The sequence below is a fragment of the Typopeltis vanoorti genome, chromosome 22 (assembly GCF_054136105.1).
Source record: "Typopeltis vanoorti isolate ZY-2024b chromosome 22, IOZ_Tvanoo_1.0, whole genome shotgun sequence".
NCBI classification, from domain to species: domain Eukaryota; kingdom Metazoa; phylum Arthropoda; class Arachnida; order Uropygi; family Thelyphonidae; genus Typopeltis; species Typopeltis vanoorti.
Window position 1 is genome coordinate 13,694,632 of NC_143570.1, and position 27,937 is coordinate 13,722,568.

The 27,937-nt window shown below is 35.3% G+C and overlaps 1 protein-coding gene across 1 annotated transcript in view; it reads left to right on the forward strand.

Moving 5' to 3' along the window:
* LOC150094169 (uncharacterized) overlaps window positions 1-27,937 on the forward strand; it is a 70,629-nt gene that overhangs the window by 39,121 nt on the left and 3,571 nt on the right. The window contains exons 3-4 of the mRNA XM_090412283.1: window positions 18,584-18,718; window positions 25,258-25,402. Of these exons, the coding sequence (XP_090268409.1) occupies window positions 18,584-18,718; window positions 25,258-25,402 (280 nt within the window). The remainder of the gene's footprint in view (window positions 1-18,583; window positions 18,719-25,257; window positions 25,403-27,937) is intronic.

Below are 27,937 nucleotides of genomic sequence, written 5' to 3' on the forward strand. Positions count from 1 at the left end.
TTTCATTATTTTATCCTTTATTTAAGTGTGTTGGATACTTTCGTTTTGCCACACTTAAACCGCATCATTATTTCCCATGCCGAGAGTTTATCCTTTTCTTTAGCTTCAATGACTTTGACTTTTTTGTTTAGCGACAACGCCATGATGCAAAAAAATAAACCGATCGGTTTGTTGAAATTCGGGTTACTGAAATGTTTGGACTTACCAGAAACTGACCAACATTATGACCAACAATTCTCAAACGAAACAGTAAAAGCAACACATGTGCCAAACTCTAATAAATATAGGTGTATTTTTAAAACACTTTCTGCTTTATACAAGTAATTTTTAATAAATTCTTCAAATATTGCTTTCCGTTTCCACGTTGGGCAGATTCCGCATTATACAAAATAAATAACACTGTAATGCCTATTCTTCTGGCCGGGACTATATAATTTGTTCACATCGAGCAAGGTTCTGCCTTGGACATGTTTTACTGTATAACAAAGATCTGTATTTAAGTTTTGTAGATCTTGAAAAGGTATATGTCAAGATGCCAAGAGAAAAGCTATTCAGCATGCTATAAGTATATGGTGTAAACAGGACATTATACTGAGCACTAAATAGTCTCTGTTTCAATTGTAAGTCAGCAGTTAGAATCTTTCCATATTTCCTTTGATAAGGATAAGTGCAGAAAGATATAAAGTCAGGCATAAAAGGGTGCACACTATCTCCACTGTTATTTATTGTCTATAAGGATTTATTTATTGTCTATAAGGATATAAGAAAAGTTCTTCTAGTCATTGACTAGAGGAACTTTTCTAACTCTTTAGAGAAAGGATTAGAAATTGGATTATTGGTTGCTTCAGTATTGCTAGGCCACTCAAAGAAAGCTGTTCTTAGTTTGAATCTAGTCACTGACTAGAGGAACTTTTCTAATTCTTTAGAGAAAGGATTAGAAATTGGATTATTTGTCCCATACACTCAAGAAAATTGAGTAGAATCCACCCTGTTTCAGACAATAAATATATTGTGTTGGGGTTTGGAACCATGGGATGGCGGCACTTGTCAACTGTTTCTTCATTAGATGCCATCTATGATTAGTGGTAATCTTGGGCCAGCTATTTCTGAATTGGCTTCTTCCCTTGAGTCTCCAAAAATTGGATAGGGCTTTTAAAAAATGGTCTCGCCTACTCCCTATAATGAAATAAAAGGCATTAGCAAATAAGCGAAGTGGTTTATATTATGAAAGAAAGTGGCATTAAAATTATACAGCTATACTCCTAAGGATTCCTTGTGTGTCTTCAGGATTCCTTAACTAAATTGAATAACTATTATAACAATATGGCATGAAAATCAGCAATAAAAAGACCACTGAAAATAGGTAGGAACATTGAGGTCATCTATTTAAATAAGCACAATTTTCAGTGAAGATAGCAAATTAAATATGGAAATGGACAACGGAATAAGTAAAGCTAGTTATGGTAGGGAGTCTACTGAATAAATTTATTTGGAATAAGAGAGAAATTATTCAAACACTGAGGCATCTGTATACGAGACAGTGTTCAGAACAGTTTTAATCTATGGATCTGAAATAGGTTAGATATAAAACAGTTGATCAAAGAGCAGAAATCCCAGATATAAGAATTTTGAAAAAAATTAAAGGAATGAGCAGTTGGCCTGAATGGCAGGATCATAGTAGAAACTGAAGATATTAGGTAGGAATATTACCTAGCCTTGAAATTAGCAGCAACGCTAAAAGTGTTGGTAGGCCCCCCCCCTTCCCCCCACACAAAAATCAACACTTTATTACAAAAATTGAGGATTCTGATTTAGATGAACAAGATATCTTAGCTTTTCAATCTCTACCCTCTTTTCGAATGTCTTTGTCAGTGACACAATTCTCCTTCAAAACAAATTTCCACTCATGTGCTATGATCAGGTTACTTCATATTGCAGAACAATTTCTACTTTCAAAAAGAAGGGGTGGGCATGGACTCATTATTCTTCCCCTTTTGCCAACTTCTTTATGGAAACTTTCAGGCAGAAAGCTCTAGAATCCACAAATTTAAAACCAATGGTTTGGCTTAGATATGTCATTGGCATATTCATAATTTGGCCAAATGGCCACCAGACCTTGAATGTGTTCCTCAGCCATTTAAACAACCAACTAATGCATATTCACAGTAGAGATATAGATAGAAAAAACAAAATTCCTTACCATTCTTGGATACACTTGTATCTTGCCTTCCATCAGGCTTTCTCATTCAGCATTTAATAGAAACATACATATACCAGTCAGTTTTTACATATAGTCTCCTACCACCACCAGAAAAAAAAATTAAGGATAATAGACTCCCTCAAAAAGAGTGATTTCAATTTTCTTAAATGACATTGACCACAAAAAATAACTGCAGTGGATTAGAACTATTTTTGTCAAAAACGGATATAATAAAAATTAAATTGACAGCATACCGAACAAAAAGATTACACCCCCAAACAAAAAATTTCAACAAAGCTATATCTGTCCCATATATTAAAGTTCTACCAGAAAAAATAAGTAGAAATCTAAAGAAATACGACATAAAAACAATCTCCAAACCTCCTACAACACAAATCAATAAATTTATATGGAATAAGAAAGAAATTTGTCAAATTAAAAGATTAAATTAGCTGTATACAAGACAGTGTTCAAACCAATTTTAACTATTGATCTGAGAGTTGGGTTAGAAATAAAACACTTGATCAAAGACTGGAGACCACGTATATAGGAGTTTTGAGAAAGATTAGAGGAGTGAACAGATGGCATCAATGGCATATTAAAAATTAGGATATTAGGAAAGAATTTGCCATTGTTAGCAGAGCTAATATCAGATGGTATGGTCACTTAAACAGAATGGGAGAGAGGAAAGATTGTTTGTTACCACAGTGTGTTGTACCCACAGTAAAGTTTGGTGGTGGAGGAGTAATGGTGTAGGGTGGGGTGGATTCAGTTGGTTTGGAGTGGTACCATTGGTTGTTGTTCATGATTCCATGAAGCAGTTCAGTACCTCCATATTCTGGATAATCAGGTGCTTCCTACACTGTGGAGTTTTATGGAACAGACCCATGTTACTATCAAGACGACAATGCCCCATGCCACAAAGCTGCAGCTGTTAGTATGAAGAGATGGGTGTTAAATGAATGCCCTGGCCTGTGCAGAGTCCTGACCTCAATCCCATCAAACACGTGTGGGACAAATTGGAGGGGTGATTGATCAGCACATCCTTGAACTTTCACTGAACTCAGTGCAGCTTTGATGGAGGAATGGAGACAAATTCCACCTGACGTCTGCCACACATTGGTGGAAAGTCTCTCTCAAAGGATGCAGGAGGTAATTAGAGCCAAAGGTGGACATTCTCGATATTAGTATATAGCAGTTGTAAATTTCTAAAGTATCCAGACTATGCATTGGTAAAATGGGACACACAGTTGACATGGAGGGGGGGGGAGGACACAAAGACCATATTGTCCAATCCACCATAGAAAAACAGGCCTTTCTGACCATGCAGTGAAGGCTTTCCATAGAATTAATTGGAAAGGCACTCAACTCTTATATAAAAACTTGGTATGAAAGGCAAAGAAGCATCTGAAACAGTCATAAAACAACCAAACTTAAACAAAAATGGACTAAAAATCTAAAACTTTTGGACAACTTGTATGCAATCCTGACAACATTATGCATCCTTATACTATCTAAGGTACTTCGCAACACTGATCTTTAAAACAAAAAGTAGAAGAAAAAAAAGTAACATCTGATAATGGTAGCTTCAAAAATAAAAAAAAATCTAACAGAAGATCCACATGCTCCTATATACGTGTGTGTGTGTGTGTGTGTGTGTGTGTACACACACACACACACACCAAAGGATTCCATAGATCAAACCAGTGAATACAATGATATATAGAACAGCATTTCCCAAACTTTTTGTACGACGGAAAACTTCACTAATACTGAAATTTTAACGGAACACCTTGGTTAGAGTCGAGTATCATTAGTCTCATATTCAATGTATAGCTAAACACACACTATCGCCGAAGCAGGCTGTATCACATCACAAAAGTGCGACAGCTCACACTACAGGCATGCTGGGCCTGAGCGCATTGCTTTGACCTTGCTTGTGACAGCACATTTCCTAAAATAGATACCTTTGTACTTCATTCGCGCTCGGAGGTGTCGGCAACCACAGGCAGCTGAGTCAAGGTCAGTGCTCACTGGCTTAATAGCACAATCCAAACGCAGTGTGAGGAGTGCCTGATTTTCAAAGATGTTTTAACTTGTCACAGCATTTAAAACCATTCCAGGCTCATATTAATTTTGATAATTATTTACGGAACACTTAGTCACTTCCCGTGTAACACCAGTGTTCCAAGGAACACAGTTTGGGAAACCCTGATATATAGAGTATTAAAAGTAAGGTGTAAGAAGCAGATGTAGTTAATAAGAATATTCTGAATGGCTGATGTAATTAATTTTTAATCTTTTTAAACACAAGAGGTCAGGTTAAGCGGATTATGTAGTTTTAGAATTGATGTAGCTTCCAATTATGTTGCTAATAGCGGTTATGTAATGTGCATATATATATATATATATATATATATAGATGTATATATTCATGAAAATGATCTTGATGTAAAGTTTGAAAGCATTCAGGAATGTGTGAGCAGAACCAATCTCAGGTGGTATGGACACTTAAATAGAATGGGAGAGAAAAGTTTATCAGAACAAGTGTTTCATGCCAGGATAGCAGTATTTCAATATCATAAAAATTTATGATATTGAAATACAGGGTGAAAGATGGAAGGAATACATCGAAGAACTTTACACAAAAAATTAAAGACCAACAAAAATTGAATTGGAAGAGCAAAATGAAATCTCAACAGAAGAAAGAGGTCCTGAAATACTAAAGAGAGAAGTAGAAACAGCAATTAAGGAATTAAAAAGTGGAAAGATGGAAGGAGTGGATGGAATACTTAGTGAAATCCTAAAACAACTGAAGAACAAAGGTATAACAGAAACATGGAAACTCTGCAACCTCATTTACAAAACAGGAGTATGGCCTAAAGATTTCACAGAGAGTATTCTTATACCAATTGAAAAGAAAAGCAATCCTGCTAAGTGCAGTGACTACAGAACTATAAGCATACTCTCACATGTCTCCAAAGTACTGCTAAGAATATTAAATCAAAGATTATATAATAGAGTGGAGTATTTTCTGGGGATGATCCATTTGGATTTAGAAAAGACAGAGGGAACCAGAGATGCACTTGCAGTAATGAGGACCATATGCCAAAGGAATATAGAAGTAAATAAAGAATTTTATATTTGTTTCATCGACCTTGAAATAAGCATTTGACATGGTGAAATGGGAAAATCTGATGGAAATATTACGCAAAATAGGTTTAGATTGGAGAGACCAAAGGTTAATAGCTGAATTATATATGAACCAGATGGCCATAATAAAGACAAAAGTAGGAAAAACTAAAAAATGTGTGATTGGCAGAGGTGTAAGACAGGGATGCTGCCTGTCACTGATGCTCTTCAATATATTTGCAGAAGAAATAATAAAAGAAGCATTTTATGAAGGAAAGAGGAATCACTACTGGAGGAAGAACAATACAAAATATTAGATTTGCAGATGATCAAGCAATATTAGCTAATACTGAAATGAACTACAGCACCTAATGCAAAAATTTGAAAATGTATGCAAGAAATATGGTATGAAAATTAATGCAAAGAAAACAAAAGTGATGAGAGTCTCCAGGAAACCAGGAAGTATCAAGGTAATGATGAACGGAGAAAGTGTAGAGCAAGTGAGACAATACAAATACCTTGGTAGTATAATACAAGAAAATGGAAAATGTGACATGGAAATAAAAGAAAGAATTAACAAAGGAAAATATGCCTTTTATAGCAAGAAAAATTTGTTTATTAATAAAATGAATAAAAATCTAAAGAAAAGGCTTATTAAGTGCTATATTTGGAGTATGACCTTATATGGGTCAGAAACATGGATAATTAGGATGAAAGAAGCTAAAATGTTGGAGGCATTTGAAATGTGATAGAGAAAATAAAATGGACTGAAAAAATCACCAATGAAGAAGTATTACAAAGAGTTGAAGAAGAAAGGAATTTACTAAAGACCATAAGAAGAAGAAAACATAACTGGATAGGACATGTATTAAGAGGAGGCAGCCTACTGAAAAGAATGATAGAAGGGAAAATTGAAGGAAAGCGACCAAGAGGAAGAAGACGACTAACGATGCTTGATGATATAATTAGAACAAGAAGATATCAGGAAATGAAGGAGGAAGCAAGAGACAGAGGAAATTGGGGGAAAAGAATCTGCTGAGTTATACCATTGGACCTATCAAGAGACAGAACACTAATGATGTTGAATGGTGTCCTGACTGATAACAGACTAATTTGGAGGAAAATTGTCAATAGGAAGTTAGTAATGTATATATCAAGAATTTGATGATGAAAAAAATTACATTTGTTACACTACATAATTCAGGAGGGAATATGATTCGGATAGAATTTCAGATGGATTGGAGTTGAACTCACTTTGTATCCATCTGTAAAACAGGGAAATTAAACTAAATATGAGAATTACAAGAATTAATTGCATATATTGTACCCAGAACTCTCAGAAAAAGTTTAGTAATTCTCTAAGAATTGTTGAGAAACTGGGGTCAGAGAAAACCAAGTTCTCTCAAATCAGTGTTGTTGGGTCAGTTTTACTTTTAGATAAATGATTGAAAAATCACAGAAATATAATAAGAATTTGTACTTAAATTTTTTAGATCTGAAAAATCCATTTGCAGATCTAAAAATTTCAATATTCAATAATATGGTGCAAATAGGATATTGTACATAGGCATTATATAGTTGATACGTAAGTTGTAAGTCAGCAGCCAGGATTTGACAGGAAGATAATTTAATGTAAAATCAAGTGAAAGGCAAGAGTATACACAAAAGGATCATATTCTTAAGAAAAATGGTGTTAAAGCTGATAACAAAATTGGAGATAATAAACTTAGTTCTTTATTTTTTATTGATATTATACTCATAAATAAATTTGCTACATCAACCTCTGTATACAAGGTGCCTAGTCTTGAAGATATTCCATGTGCAAACTTTGTTTGCTTAAACTTCAGTAAAGGTTTAAACAAGAATTCTAATTTATTTTGTAATCAAGTGAAAAAAACTTTCTACAACATCTCTGATCCAGATTATTTTAATAATAAGATCATATTCCATTTTACTACTTGTATATGGAAAATATTTCTACATTAATTCAACTTTGGTATTGACATAAAACCCAGGACCTCACCAGCCAAATGTGCAAACTGTGGGGCCCCCACCCGGCAAACTACAGTGGCTGCAGTCACTACCCTAAGAATAAAACAGACAACAAAAGGAAACAGATCTCTCAACCATGCCCACAGGCACCAGAGTTGACGGCTCCCCAGTTGCCTGATACCCAACAAAAGACAACAAAATACCAGCTCTCACAAATGGAAAATACCAACAGTCTGGAAAGCCACCGTCGAAGCAGGACATACACCAAAGTAACCCACTCATCCAAAGATATCCAGCAGGACTAAATTCTTCCAAACATGACAACAGTCATCACAGCCTCATTGGCAAACATGCTTCAAGACTTCAGTAAGTCAAACCCTTCACCGAACTCCACAAAAAGATTTCTAAAAGAAACTCAAACCATATTATCGATGCTTGTTAATGAATAAAACTAGATTACTCCCAGACTCACTACAGATCGCTGCTTGGAATGCCAATGGCCTAAAAAAACAAGACACTGGAGCTTCAAGAATTCTCTCACAGATACAACCCTGACATCATCCTAATTAATGAAACTCATCTAAGACCTGCAGACAATCCAAAACTGAGACGCTACACACTATATAGAAATGACCGACTGGACTATAGAGGTGGTGGTACAACCATATCAGGAGCAATGGAATACCCCCCCCCCAACCTCCAACCTAGAACTCACTGGTGTCGAAGTCCACACAAACTCAACAGGAAGACTTAAAATCTACGCCGCCTACAACTCCCCCGCTAAGACCCTGCTATTTTCTGACTTGGATGCTGTACTAGGCATAAATGAATCCATCATTGTCGCTGGGGACTTAACTCCAAACAACCCTCCTGGAACAGCAGAATCACAAATAAAAATGGCTGTATCCTCTTCGGCTACACAGGATTAAACAACGCTGTTGTAACAGGACCCACTGAACCAACCCACCACAGCCCAACTGGCACAGCCGACATTCTAGACATTGCCATCCTACACAACATCAAATACCAGCACAGCATTCAAGCATTGAACGAATTATCTCAGACCACAACCCAATCCTACTTCACTTAGGAAATAAAGACCAGTCATCTCCCCCCCCCCCCCAAACCTCCATTGTCTGGGAGAAACTTAGGAAAGTGCTACCAGAACACATTGGTCTGGTTCCCCATATAAAAGCCAAGGAAGAAATAGACACGGCAATAAAGAACCTCACCAATCATATCAATAAACCCATAACAGCAGCCACAGTATCCACGATTACCCACAAACAAAATTGTCTCCTGGAAGAAATCATGGACTTAATAAGGGAAAAAAACAGACAAAGAAAAAGATATCACAACACTCGTGCTCCCCAGGACAAAACAGCCCTCAACAGATTAAACAAATCTGTCCGAGTGGCTCTCCAGAACCACAAGAACCAACAGTGGGACAACAAGCACAAATCCCTCCCTCCTCTGCAGGCAGAACAGCACCTTGCATACACAGATGCTGACAAAGCCAAAGCCATAGCAAGAAACATAGAGAAACAATGCAGTCCTGCATATGAGAACCTAAACATCAGCCATGTATACAAGATCCATCGTAAAGTCAAGTTTACAGTAAATCGTCCTGATGTCAATCCAAGCCCTATAATGCCTACCTCACCTACCGAAATAATCGGCATCATCAACCATCTCAAGATCAAAAAAGCCCCAGGTCCTGACGGCATCACTAACCAAGTCATCAAGGCACTACCACGCAAAGCCATAGCACATCTGGCAAACATCATAAACTCCATCCTCAAATGGCAGCACTTCCCCCATTCATGGAAAATAGCTGACATCATCCCAATTTACAAACCAGGCAAATACCCACACCTACCTGAAAATTACCATCCCATCAACCTGCTATCCAACTTAGGTAAAATAGCTGAGAAAATCATCCTCATCAGACTCCAAGATCATGTCAACCAACTAAATATCATTCCACAAGAACAATTTGGCTTCCATCAAAATCACAGCACCACCCAACAGATCCATAGACCGGTAGAATACATTACCACAGGATTTAATTGGAATCAACACACTGGAGCTGCCTTCCTAGACATCTCAAAGGCCTTCAGTAAGATCTGGCACCAAGGCCTCCTCTACAAACTTATCATCGCTAACCTTCCACTAAACATGATACACCTGATCAAATCATACCTCTCCAACAGGAGGATGCAAGTCAAAATCAATGAAACAGTCTCAACCCAATGGAAAATCCTCGCTGAAGTTCCTCAAGGATCACTGCTAGCCCCGATCCTGTTCAACATCTATTTGGCAGACATCCCTCAAAGTCCTCTCACATCCACCATTGCCCTTTATGCAGATGACATGGCTATTCTAGCTAGATCTCGCCAACCACATCTCGTTACCAAAAAACTACAAGACACTATCCTGAATCTAGAAAAATGGTTTAAAGACTGGTGACTACAATTAAACCCCCAGAAAAGCAAAACGATACTCTTCACAAGAAGACGAGCATCCCCCAAAGGAGACATCACCCTGTTCAACTCTAAAATTCCCTGGAAAACTGAAACAAAATACCTCGGAATAATTCTTGATAAGCGATTATGCTTCAACAGCCACATCAAGAGCACATGCACCAAAGCTTCAAAAGTTATCACCCAGCTATACCCCTTGATCAACAGACACAGCAAACTAAGCTCAAGAAACAAAATTCTACTGTGCAAGACAGTGATCCGTCCCACAGTTATATACGCCTCCCCAGCCTAGAGCCATACTGCCAAGACAAACATCCTCAAGCTACAAAGACTACAGAACAAGTGCCTGCGAATGATACTGGATGCTCCGTGGTTCATCAGGAACGCCCAGATCCACTGGGACATAAATATCCCCTACATCTCTCCACTACTATGCTCCCTAGCAGAAAAATTCTTTATGAAGACATCTACGCATCCAAACCAACTAATACAGCAAGCCGGAAACTATGACGGTAATGACCACTGGAAACATAAAAGACCAAAAGCCATCCTAACACTCAACGATGAATAATCACTTCTGCCCACTCAGGGCGAGCTAAAATAGCTCACAAATCTCTCCCATCACTGCTCCCGAAACAGACCACAGGGAATATGAAAAGCGTCAAGCTACACCCTCTGCGCCATATATGTCCTGCATCCTGGTATCGACATCCCATGCACGATCGCCACCATAATAACCCTATATACAGATGATACTGCTATAATGGTCTGCTTCCTGCAACCTGGGTTAGGAACTAAAAACTGCAAAACGTACTCTTGGAACTAGGACAGTAGTTCAAAAAATGGTAGATTGATGTTAATGCAGACAAGAACACTGCAGTTCTATTCTCAAGAAGGCAAATGTCCTTGGAGAACAAAGTTATGTTTGGCATCCCCATTCTATGGCAGCCATTAGCCAAATATTTAGGGGTACAACTAGATAATGGGCTTCACTTTGATTCATATTGATCACATCTATTCAAAAGCAATTAGGACAATAGAACAACTATACCCATCATTTAATCGTCATGGCTTGCAAATACTACTATCAACCGTAATCCATTAATCCACTAAGCAGCATACTACAGTGAGCATGATCTTGCAAAACATAATGTCCCAAAACCATACTGTGCTGGTAAGCTTTTTAAACCCACTGCCAGAGGTCCAAAATAGGCGAGCCAAAGCTCACCTATTTTGGACATCTGGCAGTGGGTTTAATACAGTAGTATTCCAAGTCCATCACAGTCTACCACCCAGTGGTAGGCTAAAACAAACAAATTTTCCAAAAAAAAAAAAGCCATACCAAACAAGTAATTTGTTTTCTTTTAATTAAAAAAAAAATAATAAAACCTCACTGGTAGTCAATAGCCTATAATGGGCAAGCTAAGAGCTCAATTACATTGCTTAATATCCAGCAAATTTGTTGCAGATCTGACAAAGGGATAAAGGACCACAGATCATATCAGTCCATCGCAACAGAACAGTTAGTTAACCTTGGTATTATTTAATCTTGTAATAAACATCAAAACCAGTCATCACAAGCGGTCTTGTCGTGACTGGTTTTGCCTTCTGGTCCTGTAAAGGCCATTATGCTCTTCTACCCATATGTGTTTCCACTTCTCTTTCTTGTCTGTATAGCACTACTGTAACCACACCTAAAAGGCGATCTGCTAACATGAATTGCTTCATAACTCCTGCATCAATGACCAAGACAAATCATGTTGTGTCCTGTCTTTCTAAAGAATGATAACAGAAGAATTTTGGATGAACCACATACTGAAAACTGTATGGAAACTTTTGTTTTTGAAGCTTGCTCTTACCCCCCCCCCCACACACACACACAAACTGCAAGTTACACTCTGTCATTAATACCAATCTTGCATCATTTTTATACCATTTTCTACTCAGCTGACAACTATCCCATGGCATTGGAAGCAAACCCATATTCAATTTATCCTTAAAAATGGGGATATAGGTATATCCTAAAACTACTGACCTGTTGCTTTTCTTTCAGTCTTCTCTAAATAGAGAAGATTGGAGGAAGAGCAATGAGTCATTGTTTCATAGAGAAGATCCTTAACATTCAGCTTTATGTACATCTCACTTGTTTTATCAGACTGTGAGAATAGATTCTGCCACTCCAGAACCACATCAGATCTCCTATTCTACATTGCCCACTTTTAGATATGCATGGAAACTTTTGGACTTGTTCTTGACATTTCCAGGGTCCTTCAATATCAGTCCTGATCATTTGATTAGGACTGAAATTGAAGCCATCTCAACAAACTGCTGTCCTGTGCCTTCTGACATTGGTAATTTGGTTGTTGTTTTTCTTTGTGGTCATCCACTGTGTGTGTGTGTGAGATGGTTTCCTGTCATATTTCTCCATTGGCACAGAGGTGATGGAAAAATCCCAGAGCTCTACTCACTTTCTAATCTCTATACATTGACTTCTCTCACTAATCTCAAACCCTTTTTATAGTTATTATGATGATTATATCCTATGTTCCTCCTACTCGTGAAAAACTAAATCTAGTAGGTCTTTGATTTCAAGATTTAAGGATGTCTGCTTTTGGTTGAAGCAGATAGAACTTATTTTGGGTTATCCATTAAAACCTAGTCACATTCAGTACTACCCAAAACAATCTTGTCTTCTTGCTTGGAAAATATATTTCATCTCTCATTTGCTTATCCAAATCTTCAGACAAAATCAGATCTCACTTTCTCTTTTCTTGGCCTGGTGTTTACTCTAGCTTATCATGGCACAGTCAGTCACATCCATGGCCTCCTCACTTTCCAAAATAAACTTATTATCCTTTTCTTTTCAATACTGCTGGAATAATGTTCCTGCATGTGAGGTATTATACCAAAAACCTTCTTAAAAATTGTTGGTTCTGTCTAAAGAGAACAGTTTGGCTATTCAACAATCACTGTCTCATAGATGGTCTGTTTCTGCTTTGACTGAACCGACATCCATCATCCTCTATTTTTTTGTTTAGCCTATAATAAGAGCATTGGAGGAAGAGCAATGGGTCATCAGCATATGTTCAGTTCAAGTACAATCCAATGAATCTGCTTCTCATATGTATCTTTTATTCCATCTATTGCTGTTATCTGAAACAGCCTCCCCTTCTCCCCCTGAGGTTTGAAACTTCCAGCTATCCAACAATAACATCAGTCTGTTTCTACTCTCTTCAACTTTACCTCTGTAAAACCTATGCCATATTAGTGACTGTGTCATTAATATATATATATATATATATATATATATATATCAAGGGGACCCTGTCACCTATCAAGGGGACCCTCTCAGGGGACCCTGTAACCCCTAGAGAGTGCGTCCCCTGGGTGGCGGATAGGGGAGCCCACCATGTGTGTGTGTATACATGCGCGTGCGTGTATGTATGTATATATATATATGTTAAGAATACCAAGTAATTTTTAAACCTGGTTTTACTCCATTTCCCAAGTAAGCAAACAGACAAAAAATCAAGTTTGCGCCTGCAATTGATGCAAGTCTAACTGATCCTACAGGTAGTGCAAGACCAGGGCAACTCGTGGTAAAGGTGGGGCAAGCTCCGATCACTAATCTTAATATTTACCCTTAATGCCAAAACACATCTCCAAGAAGGGGATGTATGATGTTTTGTATTAAAGGCAAGTTGCCACTACCCAGACCGGTTTCGACCTTTATTGAGGCCTCATCAGTGGGAGCTAGGCTAGAAAATACCAAGATTTAGTAATACAGAGCTCATAAGTATTTTACCAGAACAAGTTGCCATAAGGTGTTTTAACCTTATTAAATAAAAATCTCTGGAGGAGATATAAATGTAGAAAGTATTTTACCTTGGGTATAATAAATGTTAAGAATACCAAGTAATTTTTAAACCTGGTTTTACTCCATTTCCCAAGTAAGCAAACAGACAAAAAATCAAGTTTGCGCCTGCAATTGATGCAAGTCTAACTGATCCTACAGGTAGTGCAAGACCAGCGCAACTCGTGGTAAAAGTGGGGCAAGCTCCGATCACTAATCTTAATATTTACCCTTAATGCCAAAACACATCTAGAAGGGGATGTATGATGTTTTGTATTAAAAGGATGTGTTTTGTATTAAAGGATGTGTTTTGGCATTAAGGGTAAATATTAAGATTAGTGATCGGAGCTTGCCCCACCTTTACCACGAGTTGTCCTGGTCTTGCACTACCTGTAGGATCAGTTAGACTTGCATCAATTGCAGGCGCAAACTTGATTTTTTATCTGTTTGCTTACTTGGGAAATGGAGTAAAACCAGGTTTAAAAATTACTTGGTATTCTTAACATTTATTATACCCAAGGTAAAATACTTTCTACGTATATATATATATATATATATATATATATATATGGTGGGGTGGTCCGAATATACTGAATAAGGACTCGTGGACCAACAGGGCCATAAGGGGCAATCATCTTGATTGTAAGGGAAGCGGCACTCCCATGGACCCCTAGCTGGATCTATCCTCTCCTTCTTCTACTTTGAGGAAGACCCACTTACTTTAATCTTTCCTATAAGGCCTTATCAGCCAACTCTTCTTACTTTATGACCCTTGTGCTATTAGAGTACTCGAAGGCCATGGGGTCTTTTCATTTCTGGCCTTACAACTATGTCCTCTCTCTAAACCTTACTATATTTCTTCTATAATCTACCCTTTCCCCTTCAATATACCCTATTCCTCCTATGGGTTTAAATTCGGAAGAAGGCGAGTTCAGAAGCCTTAAGGTAGCAGCCCTACCACTGAACTATTCCATCGTCAGGCTAGTCCCCTGACATGGAGAACATAACCATACTTGTAAGCTGACAGAAAAAGATAATCGGATTGAATCTATGGGAAACGACCCTGGAATGGAAAAGGGAAAACGAAAATGGAAACGACAAAATATAATACACATAGCAAACTGGAATGTAAGAGGAATAGCATATAAATAAATAGAATTAGACCAGTTATTAAATGAAAGAAATTTTAAAATAGCAGTAATCACTGAAACAAAAAAGAAATTAAAAGGAACTATGAGAACTGAAAATTTCAATGTGATATACAGTGGAGTCGACAGAGACAAGCAGAAGTCATGATTTGGATTCATAACTCCCTTTCAAAACAGTTAAAACATTATAAATTATAGAATGAAAGAATAAAAATAGAGGCTATTTAACAATAATTGGTTTATATGCCCCAGAAGAAGGAAGAGAATAGGATAATATTGATTTTTATAATCAGCTACAAAACATATATAATAAAATAAATAAAAATGACAATTTTTATGACAAATGACAATTGATTGACTTTGTAGTTTATAATAACCTAAAAATAATGAATTCCTTCTATAAACATAAAGACATACATAAATATACTTGGGCAGCAAGAGGATGGAAATCAATATTAGATTACTTCGTATTAAATTAAAAGACATCAAAATTTTCACTAGATGTTAGAGTTCACAGAGGATACAAAATAAGCAGTGACCACTTCCTTGTTAAAAGAAAATTAAGATTACCACCTAAATGGCTACAAGTAACAAGAACAGAAAGAAAAATTGAAACATTTGTTTATAAAACTAGACTATTGAATGACACAAATGTACAATGGCTATATGAACAAAGAATTAACCAGTATCTAGATAAAATAAAACAAAATGAAGAAATAGAAATAGAATGGCTTAATATAAAAACGATATTAAATGCAGCAGCAAATGAAAGCTTAGGAAAGACCAAAAAATTCAATAAAAGAAAAAAAACTGAAGATCTGGGATGATACAATCAAAGAAATAATCAAAAAGAAAAAAGAAGCCTATCACAAATGGTTAAGCAGTAAAAGATTAGAAGATGAAATAGAATATAAAAGAATAAAAGCCATAGCTAAAAGAGAAGTCAGAAAAAGACATACAGAATCATGGAATAAATTTGTTTCTAATTTAGAACATGATTTATATAAAATAAGACCCAATGTATATAAGATTTTGAAACATCTAAATGCAGATACCAAAGAAAACATAAAATTAAACACTGAATTGAAATTAGAAGAATTTCTAAATTACCACACAGAACTGTGGACAGACAAATATTTTAAAAAGACAACTGGCAAACAATTAATGAAAATGAAAAGGAAATAACTGAAGAAGAATTAGAAATCAGCCTGATAGAAACAAGAAACGGAAAATCACCTGGATAAGATAAGCTAGGTTCAGAACTATATAAATACCCAGGAACAAGATTCAAAGGAAGACTTATTATTTTTAAATAAAATTTACTCAACTGGTATCCCCCCAGTAGAATGGAAAAAAGCAATTGTGATTCCCATCTTTAAGAAAGGTAATAGAGATGACCCTAAAAACTATAGAGGTATCAGTATACTAAATTCATGTTACAAAATATACAGCAGAATCTTAAATAACAAACTAATGAAATATTCCAAAAACTTTATTCTAGAGGTACAAAATGGATTTAGAAAAGGACGATCATGTATAGACTCAGCCTTCTGCCTAAAATTAATAATAGAGAAAAGAAGAGAATATAATTTGGAAACACATTTTGTATTTATTGACTTTGAAAAAGCATTTGACACAGTTAAAAGAAACATATTATTTAACATATTAAAAGAAAGACAAATACCAAATAATATCCTAAAAGCTGTCACAAGTATATATGAAAATAATCAAATACAAATAAGATTAGATCATGAGCTATCGTATACAAGAGAGATAAACCAAGGGGTCCGACAGGGATGTCCCCTCTCAGCAACTCTTTTTAATATCTACTTAAATGAAATAATAATAAAATGGAGTAAAAATTTACATCAAAGAATTAAACTTTCACCTACAGTTAACTTAAACACTCTCCTCTTTGCAGACGACCAAATAATAATTACAAATTCTGAAGATAACTTACAGAAAGCTATTTTAAATCTAAATGAGATATCCAAAGATTATGGTATGATAATATCAACGGAAAAATCAAAAACTATGGCCTTTAAAGGACAAGATCCAGCAAGAACTAAAATAGTATTAGATAACAAGATCTTAGAACAGGTGAATTCATTTAACTACCTAGGATGTATGATCACTTATGAAAATGAAAAAGATATAAATAAAAATTGCAAAATATTTAAAAATAACAGGAGTAATTAACTCTATATTTAAACCAAACCTAGTTCAAAAACCAGGCTAAAAGTATACAATACATTAGCCCTACCGGTCTTAATGTATGGAAGCGAAATCTGGACAATAAAACAAAAAGACAAACAAAGATTAACAACAGCAGAAATGAAGTTTATGAGAAAAACTGCAAAGTATACCCTATTTGATCACAAAAGAAATGAAGATATTATGAAAGAATTAAACCAAGAACCAGTAATTGAAAAAATTAAAAAATATAAACATAGATGGATGGAACACGTTCAGAGAATGAAAACAGAAAGATTACCAAAACAAGCCTTAAAGTACAAGCCATTAGGAAAAAGAAAACCAGGACGTCCTCTTAAACGATTCAAAGATGACTTCTAAGGCCGGAACAGGCCATACTAGGCCTAAATCCTTGATACGTATGATGATGATGTATATATCAAGAGCAAATATTCCAGGTGTGTCAGGTGTGCAGTGCTCATCCACCAAATGGCAATATCACTGATATTATATTTTTGAATTTATTCCCATTAAAGACTCCCTTAATTTCTTCCAGACTTCACGTGATTTCTAAACGTATATTAAACACAATATACTAATGCTTCATGAAGTGGACACTTTTCAGTGCATAAACACTTCATCACATTCACATTAATAGCCTGGGTGTGCATTCAAAATACATACACCCTCGAGATCTTTGAAAAGATGTACAGATGACAAAGTGGGTCAAATTCTTAGTGTTCTAGGAGTTTTTACAATGCTCAGAAAGTGAGGGAGGGAGGGTGAGCTCTGAGACTAGTTTTGTTTGCATGAAGTGTGAACTGACATGGTAGGTAAGTTTTTATATATAATATAGACACGTTTTTGATATATAATTTTCGATAAATTTATAATTTTTTTGCCCATATTTCCAATGGAAAATAGTATTGTAGTCAAAGGAGGTAAGCCTTCTCTTCCTCTTCCAAATTTTACACCTTTGAGTAATTCAAATATACCAACCAAATATAACATTTCCTTCATTATTGTTTTCTAATATACAATATCTTAAAACAAATGCATTGTCCCCCCCACACACACACTCTGTGCAGATTTGATTACAATTAGTTGATAAAATATTCAAAGTTATTATTATTATTATTATTATTATTATTCCTGATACCTCCAAAGTTATCCTACAGTTAATTGCATTAGACCAATTAAGATGAGTGCTGATGCACTATGCATTCTTAAAACTTTAATACGTCGATAAAAATGCAATCATACGGTCAAACTGATGTGAATCCCTGTAGCGCTAATTGCATAAGTCATGACAGCACACCCAGACAAAATGGGCATTCGATGCCACTGATATATGTATATGAGGCAACATACATCTTTATATCAGATAGGAAATAAGCAAAGACGTCAGATAACTTATTGACAGCTGCTTACAAATGTCAGAACCATAAAATTGTTACAGTGGTTATGTTTATCAAGTGCAAGAAATGCTTTGGGGAACATTAGAAAATTAGAAACAATTTTTACATTTTTCCTATAATAGAAACTGATGGTTAATTGATTACTGTTCTTTTATTTACTTCAGATGTCATCATCAGCAGCAACACCACAGGCTGGAACAGTCATTAAAGGAAAAATAGCTAAACAGATTCCTAAATTGGTGTATCTTAAAGAAGACAAGAAGTATAGTTGGTGTTCTTGTGGCCTCAGTAAAAAGCAGGTAAAAATATTTTTTTCTACTGCAGAGAATAAGATATAGTAATCATGACAGAATGATTTTTTATACAGGCACCTGTATCTAACATAAGAAATTCCTGTCAATTGCAAAATAATAAACTGTGTTTGACAAAAAAATCAAATAGATTTTTCAATACAAATACACATTGGTATTTGTATTGAAAATAAAGGAACATAATGGCTTAGAATTTTGCCAGCTCTCTCAGTTGCAAATGCAGGATTTTCCTTCTGCATTGAGCTACTACTATTTTGTCATCATCATCATCATCATCAAATTCCTGCCATGTACCCTCAAGGGGTGTACAGGATATGACAGTACTACATGAAAAAATTACATCATTACTAACTTCCTATCTACAATTTTCCTCCAAATCAGTCTGTTACTTGTCAAGACTCCAACATTATCAGATCTTATATTTCTATCATCTAAGGCACTTTGTACCATATCAATCCATGGTCTTCCTCTGGATCGTTTTCCTGCCAACCTGGCAGAGAACACTTGTTTTGCTAATCTTTCCTCTCCCATTCTATTTAAGTGACCATACCATCTGAGATTAGCTCTGCTAACGCATTCCTGGATGCTGACAATGTCAAGTTCTTTCCTAATATCCTCGTTTTTAATATGATATTGCCATTGATGCCATCTGTTCACGCCTCTAATCTTTCTCAGGACTCTCATATCTGCGGTCTCTAGTCTTTGGTCAAGTGTTTTACTTCTGACCCAGCTCTCAGATCCATAAGTTAAAATTGGTTTGAACACAGTCTTGTATACAGCTAATTTAGTGTTCCGACTAATTTCTTTCTTATTCCATATGAATTTATTCAATTGACTTCCCACGATACCAGCTTTGCTGATTCTGTTGTCTATTTCTATATTTAGTTTACCATCTTCAGTAAAAATTGTGCCTAAGTAGCTGAAATGTTTTACTTGTTCCACAGGTTCTCCATTCACAACACAGTTGACATTTTCAATGATTCTGCCTATTTTCATTGTCTTTGTCTTTTTATTGCTGACCTTCATACCATATCTATTACAACAGCTATTCAATTTAGTCAGAGAATCTTGCAGACTTGTAGTGGATTTATTTAGAAGTATAACATCATCCGCATAAAGCAAAGCGCTGACATTAACATCTCCAATTTTGATATCAGGTTTAATACCACATTCCTTCATAATGTGATCCATATAGATAATGAATAACAGAGGGGATAATGTACATCCTTGTCTCACACCAGATTTAACATTAAACCATCTTCCTGTACTTCCTTCAATTCTAACTGCTGACTCACAACTCAAATAAAGACTAAGTATTGCTTGATATAATGCCCCATTCACACCATATAACTGCAGCGTATTGAACAGCTTCTCTCTTGGCACCTTGTCATATGCCTTTTCCAAATCGACAAAACTTAAATACAGATCTTTGTTATATTCCCATGCTTTCTCGACTATTTGTCGTAAAGTGAAGATCTGATCCTGACAGCCTCTATTTGGCCTGAATCCAGCTTGTTCTTCACCAAGCTTTTCTTCCACAATTCTTCTCAACCGTTTCTCAAGTATACTTGCATAGATCTTGCCAGGAACACTCAGTAGGGAAATACCTCTGTAATTCTCACATTCAGTTTTATTTCCCTTTTTATATATGGGTACTATGAGAGCTCTACTCCAATCATCAGGAATTCGTCCCTCTGTCCAGGCTTTCTGAACTATGCAGTGCAGCCACTGTAAGACTCTTATACCACCATACTTCAGCATTTCTGGTCGAATATCATCTACTCCTGCTGCCTTTCCACATTTCAAGCCTTTGATGGCTTTTTCTACTTCAAGTATGGATATGTATTCCTGACTGCATGCCTGGTCAGTGTTTTTTATCACTGTGCTGTCATCACTGCTTGTTTCATTTAGCAGTTTTTCAAAGTAATTACTCCATACTTCAAGGATATCTTTTTCTCCTGTTTTCATTTCACCTTTATCATCTCTAATTCCTTTTACAGCACTCTTTCCTCCATTCCTAAGCTTCTTCAACAACCTCCAGAATATTTTGCCACCTTCTTGATATTTATTTTCTATATTCTTGCCAAAGTCCTCCCATGACTTTTGTTTAGCTAATTTTACACATTGTTTAGCTTTCTTACATTTGTCTCTGTATTCTGTAAGAGTAAAAGCTGACTTATTTGCCAGGAACTTTTGATATGCTTTCTTCTTTTCCTTCACTGCCTCTTTAACTTCCTGTGTCCACCAGGGAGTTCTGATTTTTTTATCCTTGCACACAACCTCACCACATGCCTCTCTGGCAGAATCAATCAATGTTTCCTTCAGAGTTTGCCACTGAATCTCCAAGGTTTGATTCCTGTTCTCAAACTCTTTCATTTTCTTTTCAATAATATTTCTGTATTTTAGTCTACAGTTCACATCTGAGAGCTGTTCAACTTTTATTCGCTTTAAAACTTTCTTACATGTTATTCTTTTCAATATGAAATTCAATTTTATCCTGCTCAAGACTAAATAGTGATCACTTCCAATTTCAAATCCTCTGTACACTCTGGTGTCTTGCACCAGGGAGAAAACATCACTATCAACAATAACATAGTCAATGAGACTTTTCTTATTCCTAGCCTCTTCTCTCCATGTGAATTTGTGCACATTTTTATGTTGGAACATGGTGTTAGTAATAACCAGTCCATGTCCTGAACAGAAATCCAACAGATATTTGCCATTATTATTAGCTTTGCTCTTTTCTCCAAATTTTCCCAAAATATTTTTGTATGTCTCACAATCATTTCCTACTCTACTATTTAGATCCCCAACAAGGACCAACTTTTCCTTTTTCATTGTGTCAGTTGCTTTTTCTAAAGCCTCAAAAAATTCCTCCACTTCTACCTTAGTAGAACCTTCTGTGGGACCATAGGCACAAATAAGTTTCATTGTCCAGTTCCCCATTCTCATATTTGCCCACATTACTCTACTTGAGACTGACTGCCATTCAAGAAGATTAGCCTCGTATTTTGTGTTGAATACTATGGCTACTCCTTCTTTTCCTTGATTGTCATTGCCTGAATATAACATTTTGTATTTATTGCTCAGAAAGATCTCACCAGTTTTGGTCTTTTTTGTTTCAGTCACCCCTATTATGTCGATCTGGTACTTATCTAATTCCTCAGCTAGCTCCATTTCTTTGCCATTCAGGCTTCTTACGTTGATAGTACCGATCTTTAACTCTGGTGATGTTGAGTTGGGGTTTGTTTTCAGATTTGTTCCAGTAGCTGACTTTTCGCTGTTCGCCCTGGTTCCCTGGCGAAAACAACGGGGGCCATGTTTAACCGGGCGACGCCCCAGCCGGCATGAAATTTTGTCATGTTGTACCATCATTTTTTATTTTGGTTTAACCAATAAGAATACAATTTGGTCGGCTAAATCCCAAATTGCCAGCCCATCCTCGTTCATTCAGTATCAAAGTAGATACCCAACAGGGTGCACCACGAGAAGGTGAGGATTGGACATTAGGTCAGAAGCCCTGGTCGGTTCTCTGCATTCCTTTAAAGGCTATGTGGAGGTCTCCTCTCAGTTATACAGCTTTGACCCTTAAGCACCCCCTATTTTGTATATTTGCACCTACTATTTTGTATATCCTCTATTTTTTTTTAAATAATTGCTTTCTTTTATATACTGGCATGTTAAACTGATTTTTTTGTCAAACAGAGTTCATTATTTTGGACATAGATCCTCACATGAACCACATGCAATAAAAACTTAGTCTGATAAAAAATTTCTGCACCTAATCAAAGTAAATCAAGGATCAGTTCATTTTGAAACTCTTGGTAGTCTCTATCACAAACCTGAAATACCATTATGCTTAATTGTAAGATACCCAAGAGATTGTACACAACTTTTCAAGATATTTATTCAGTTTGCTGTTCTCTACATGAAACAATCAAGTCAACAGAAATTCTAAAGATTTTTAGAAAATAAAACACATTAAAAATAAAATAAAAAAACTCTTAGCAAGTTTAGACATAACTTATTTACTAGCTTATTTACCAATATGCCTAAGGATGAATCCTTACTATTACTAGAAGAACTCTTCCTACTTGACACCATCATTCTATTTAAACATTGCTAGACAACACATTCTTTCAGTGTGGCAACAGAAACAAGGTTTAGCTATTAGTTTGTCAATTCATCACAGTTAACCAATATTTATGTGGAAAACTTTTAGTCAGCTTTATAGAGCTAATAAGCTACTGCATTAAACCTAAAATATGGCTGTGTTATTAAATATTTTCCTCGTTTGTCTAGGAGCAAAAAAAGAAAATCAACTATTTAATTTTGCCTTCTACTTGAACAGGTGAAACCCTAAAATAAGTTTTACACTAATAAATATCTTGAATGGTTGTGTACAATCTCTTGGGTATCTTACAATTAAGCATAATGGTATTTCAGGTTTGTGAAATTTAGGGACTACCAAGAGTTTCAAAATGAACTGATCCTTGAAATTGAAGAGAACAGATTCACTGTTATTCTTGGACATGTTAATCTCAGTTTGAAATCAGAACAGATTTGAAGGTAGATATATGCCACTTCATATCATCATCCAAACACAAAAATGAGACATTGTCAAAACTCTCAGGGAGAAGAAGAAATAAGAGCAAGAAGCAAAAAGCAAGAAGTACAAAAAAAAAAAAAAAGTGAATGACATCCTGCAGAGAATACCTAAAGAAAACTCTCAGTCAAGAAAATCAAAATTACATAGATACTGTCACTCTATCTTATATTTATTAAAGAAATGAAATAAATAGAATAAATAGTCTAGGTTCTGAAGCAGCATAATTTGAAAAAAAAAAAACTTTTACCCCTGATATAGTCGCATCCCCCCTTCACAGTAGGTGTGCCTGTAAGATATTCTGTTTCTATACCATTTGCTTTGTAGGACAGATTGGTAAGTGCAGAAGAAAAAAAAAATTAAGAGAATCTTAATGTTCTTTCCTGATAACAAATCAGGTTTGACCTTCCACACCAGTTATTTAGCATATAACAATACAATAGCCATAAAGCTTCTATCAGTGAAAGACATGAAGTGTTTGGCAACAAAAATGGCTTTGAATTTAACATTCAAATAGTGTAATCTTCCATTTATCTGACCTTAAAAACAATGACTCTTCAATCAACTGACCCTTGCATGTCAACTGACTTCTTTTAGAGCACCATGTAAATTGTGCTTCAATTATCAGAACTTACCATTCTGATAATTGAAGGGCTGGATAAGCAGTAGATTACTGTACATTGAGAAGAAAAACACATTGGATTTAACATTTAAATATAAACTTAAGAGATATTGTATGAAAGTCAACAATAGCAAGGCAAAGACAATGAAAATAGGCAGAAGCATTGAAAATATCGACTGCATTGTGAATGGAAAACCTATAGAAAGTAAAACATTTCAGCTACTTAAGTACAATTTTTAGTGAAGATGGTAAATTAAATATGGAAATAGACAACAGAATCTACAAAGCTAGTATGGTAGGAAGTAACTAAATAAATTTATATGGAATAAGAGAGAAATTAGTCAAACACTAAATTAGCTGTATACAGGACAGTGTTCAAACCAGTTCTAACTTATGGATCTGAGAGCTGGGTTAGAAATAAAACACTTGACCAAAGACTAGAGACCACAGACATGAGAGTCCTGAGAAAGATTAGGGATATGAACAGATGGCATCAATGGCAATATCATATTAAAAAACGAAGATATTAGGAAAGAACTGACATTGTTAGCATCCAGGAATGTGTTAGCAGAGTAATCATAGGTGGTATAGTCACTTAAACAGAATGGGCGAAGAAAGATTAGTAAAACAAGTGTTCTCTTCCAGGTTGGCAGGAAAAAGACCCAGAGGAAGACCAAGATATAAGTGGATTGATATGGTGAAAAGTGTCTTAGAAGATAGAAATATAAGATCTGATAATGTTGGAGTCTTGACAAGTAACAGATTGATTTGGAGGAAACTTGTAGATAGGAAGTTAGTAATGATGTAAATTTTTCATGTAGTACTATCATATCTTGTATACCCCTTGAGGGTACATGGCAGGAATATGATGATGTTGATCTAAACTTAAAGAAGGCTCAGAGGTGATTTGATGTCCAACACAATGCAGTAGGAATTAGGTATTATTCTCACCTAGCTTTTGGCTGTTTCTTATAAGACATTTCAGCTTTTACAAAGTTAGGTTATGATACACAATATATAAACTGGCTTAACGGTGAAGCTTGTTATGTCGTATGGCATGCACAATGTTTATTGCTTAATATTTCCATTGTTAAATACTCGTAATTTTTTATCTTTGAAAGATTTGAGTTTACTTTTGTGTTGAAAATTTGTATTGAAGTAATAAAAAAAATTATACTGATTACAGTAATTTACACTAAATTACTAGGTAATTTAGTGTAAATTTTAGATACCATATAATTTTTCAAGAAGAAATAATTAGCTTGTTATTTTATAGCTGAAATTTTTTGTTATATTTAGCCTTTTTGTGATGGTTCTCACAAAGATGATCCAAACCAGCTGAAGCCAGTTCATTTCACAGTTCCAAAGAGTTCACGATATTTATTGTGCCGGTGTAAGCAAACAAATAATCGACCTTATTGTGATCTGACACATGTAAAAACATGTAAGTATATGTGAATACTTCAGAAGACAGCTTCTTTTCTGTTTCATTTCCATTTTACTTTGAATAACTATTATTATTATTTGAATGGGAAGAGATATCTATTATTGTGATTGTTTTTACATTAAAATTTTGTTGCTATTAACTTTTCTATGCTAACTGTTAACATATAATTTTTGTTTTGAGTAGTAAGGAACATTCACTAGTAATTTCCCATTGGTGCAGTGACTTTAATTCTCTTATAGTCCAGAAAATGACGAACTGAAATCAGATAAAAAAAATTATATATTTGCTAAGACTAAACAAAAAAATATATTTTCATTATGGACCCGTGCTCTCAGTAGGTTTTTCTCCATGACTGCAGTTTTCAAAAATGCCAACTTTATCCTGAGCCAATCTCCTCCATTTCCCTCATATTGACTTTAATATAGGATCCTCTCGTGTCCTAGGTGTGGTCTACTAGGTATTCTTTTTGTGTGTCTGGGATACCAGTCTGTTATTCTTGAAGTCCATCTATTGTCTTTCATAAATGCTATATGTCCTACTCACCTTTTTTGTGTTGTTATAGATAGCTTCTAACTCATCTTTGAATCTAGATTTTTCCTTATTTTAGTGTCGTATGTCTAAAACTAAATAATTAATATGTGATCTTTCTTACTTACATTACAGACTCTTCTTTCTTTGGGTTGTTATTAGACTTTGTTCTTTTTTTTTTTTTTATTTTGTTGCATTCCATGTCTCATTAAGTCATCATTGAATTTTGATATCTATTTTTTGGTCTGTGATAGTGTATTTTATCTGGTTAAAAACTTGCTAAGCAGTTTTTTTGCATTTCTTTCTTTAGATATATCATTGTCCATTTTGATTGCTTGTCCTAAATAAATGTAGATCTCCACTCTGACTTTATTTTGTAATTTGATATGTTGGTCAGGAAAGTATTCATTTTTCATCCACTTTGTCTTGTAAGGATGGATTTGTAATCCTGCCATTCTATAGTGCAAATCTATTTCATTCGATATTATTTCTAGTTCAGGCAGTTCATGAGATATCAGAACCACATCATCAGCAAACCAGAGTATTTTAAGATACTCTAAATATGCATTTAAACCTCCATCCAGGTTTATGTTTGTCTATAGTTGCTATAAAGAGATTGTGGAAGATCACATCTTCATATATATATTACTCCTCTCCTGAGAGGTATTTCAAGACGTTTATTAAAAAGAGTAATTTGGGTTTTGCTGCCTTATACATGTTTTGAATTAACTGGATGTAATGTCATTCAAAGCTGTGATCTTTTAGTGCCTGAAAAACTGTATTATATACTACTATTATATATTCTTTTTTGACATCAGTAAATAGCATACAATGTGGAAAATAATATTCTCTGCATTGTTGAGTTAGTTAGTTTATTGTATATATATGATCGATTATAGAGAATCCTTTCTTAAATCCTGCTTGCTCTTTGTAGCTAATTTCATAGTGGGTTTTTTTTTTTTTTTTTTTTCAATTTTATTTAGTATGGTTCCTACGAATATTTTGTAGAGGTGGTACAGAAGACATTGGTCGATAGTTGTCAATATTCTCTTTTTCTCCTTTTTATTGCATGATGATGGTGATTTTAGATGGTTTCCATTCCTTAGGTATTCTACCATCATTTAGGTACCAAGTCAACCTTGTTGCTAAAACTTTATAGAGAATATTTCCTTCTACCTTGATATCTTCTATTCTTATTTTATCTGTCCCTGGTGCTTTATTTACCTTCATCTGATTGACTGCATATTCTGTCCCTTTTGACAGTATTTTTGATGCTTCATTATACTCAGTTATAAATTATATATTTAGTTTAATCCTTTATCCAAGTGTAAACAAACAAAGTTTGTACCTGAAGTATCTTCAGGACTGGGGAAACTTGTGTTAAAGGTGGTATAAGTTCTTCACTTGCCTTAGTATCTCTCATAATGTAAAGCACATCTCCTTGTAGACATGTATATTGCTATGCATTAAGGAGAGGGCAACTACCCAGACTGGTTTCGACATTTATTGAGGTCTCATCAGTGGGAGCCAGACCCAGTGGTGGTGATACCAAGGTGGAAGTAATGGAGAAGTCATATTTACCTATACGAGTTGCGAAAAGGTGTCTCACCTTATTATTAAATTACTCTGGATTAGAGAAAGATGTTGGAAGATTTTTTCACTTGATTAGACTATAAATTATATATTTAGTTTAATCCTTTATCCAGGTGTAAGCAAACAAAGTTTGCATCTGAAGTATCTTCAGAACTGAATCTTTTAATCACCACCACTGAGTCTGGCTCCCACTGATGAGACCTCAATAAAGGTCGAAACTGGTCTGGGTAGTGGCCATTTAGTTTAATTTAGTTTAATCCTTTATCCAAGTGTAAACAAACTTTGTTTGTTTACACTTGGATAAAGGATTAAACTAAATATATAATTTATAGTCTAACCAAGTGAAAAAAACTTCCAATATACTCAGTTAACTTTATTGGAGTGACAATTTGTGTGGACAAGTAGAGCATA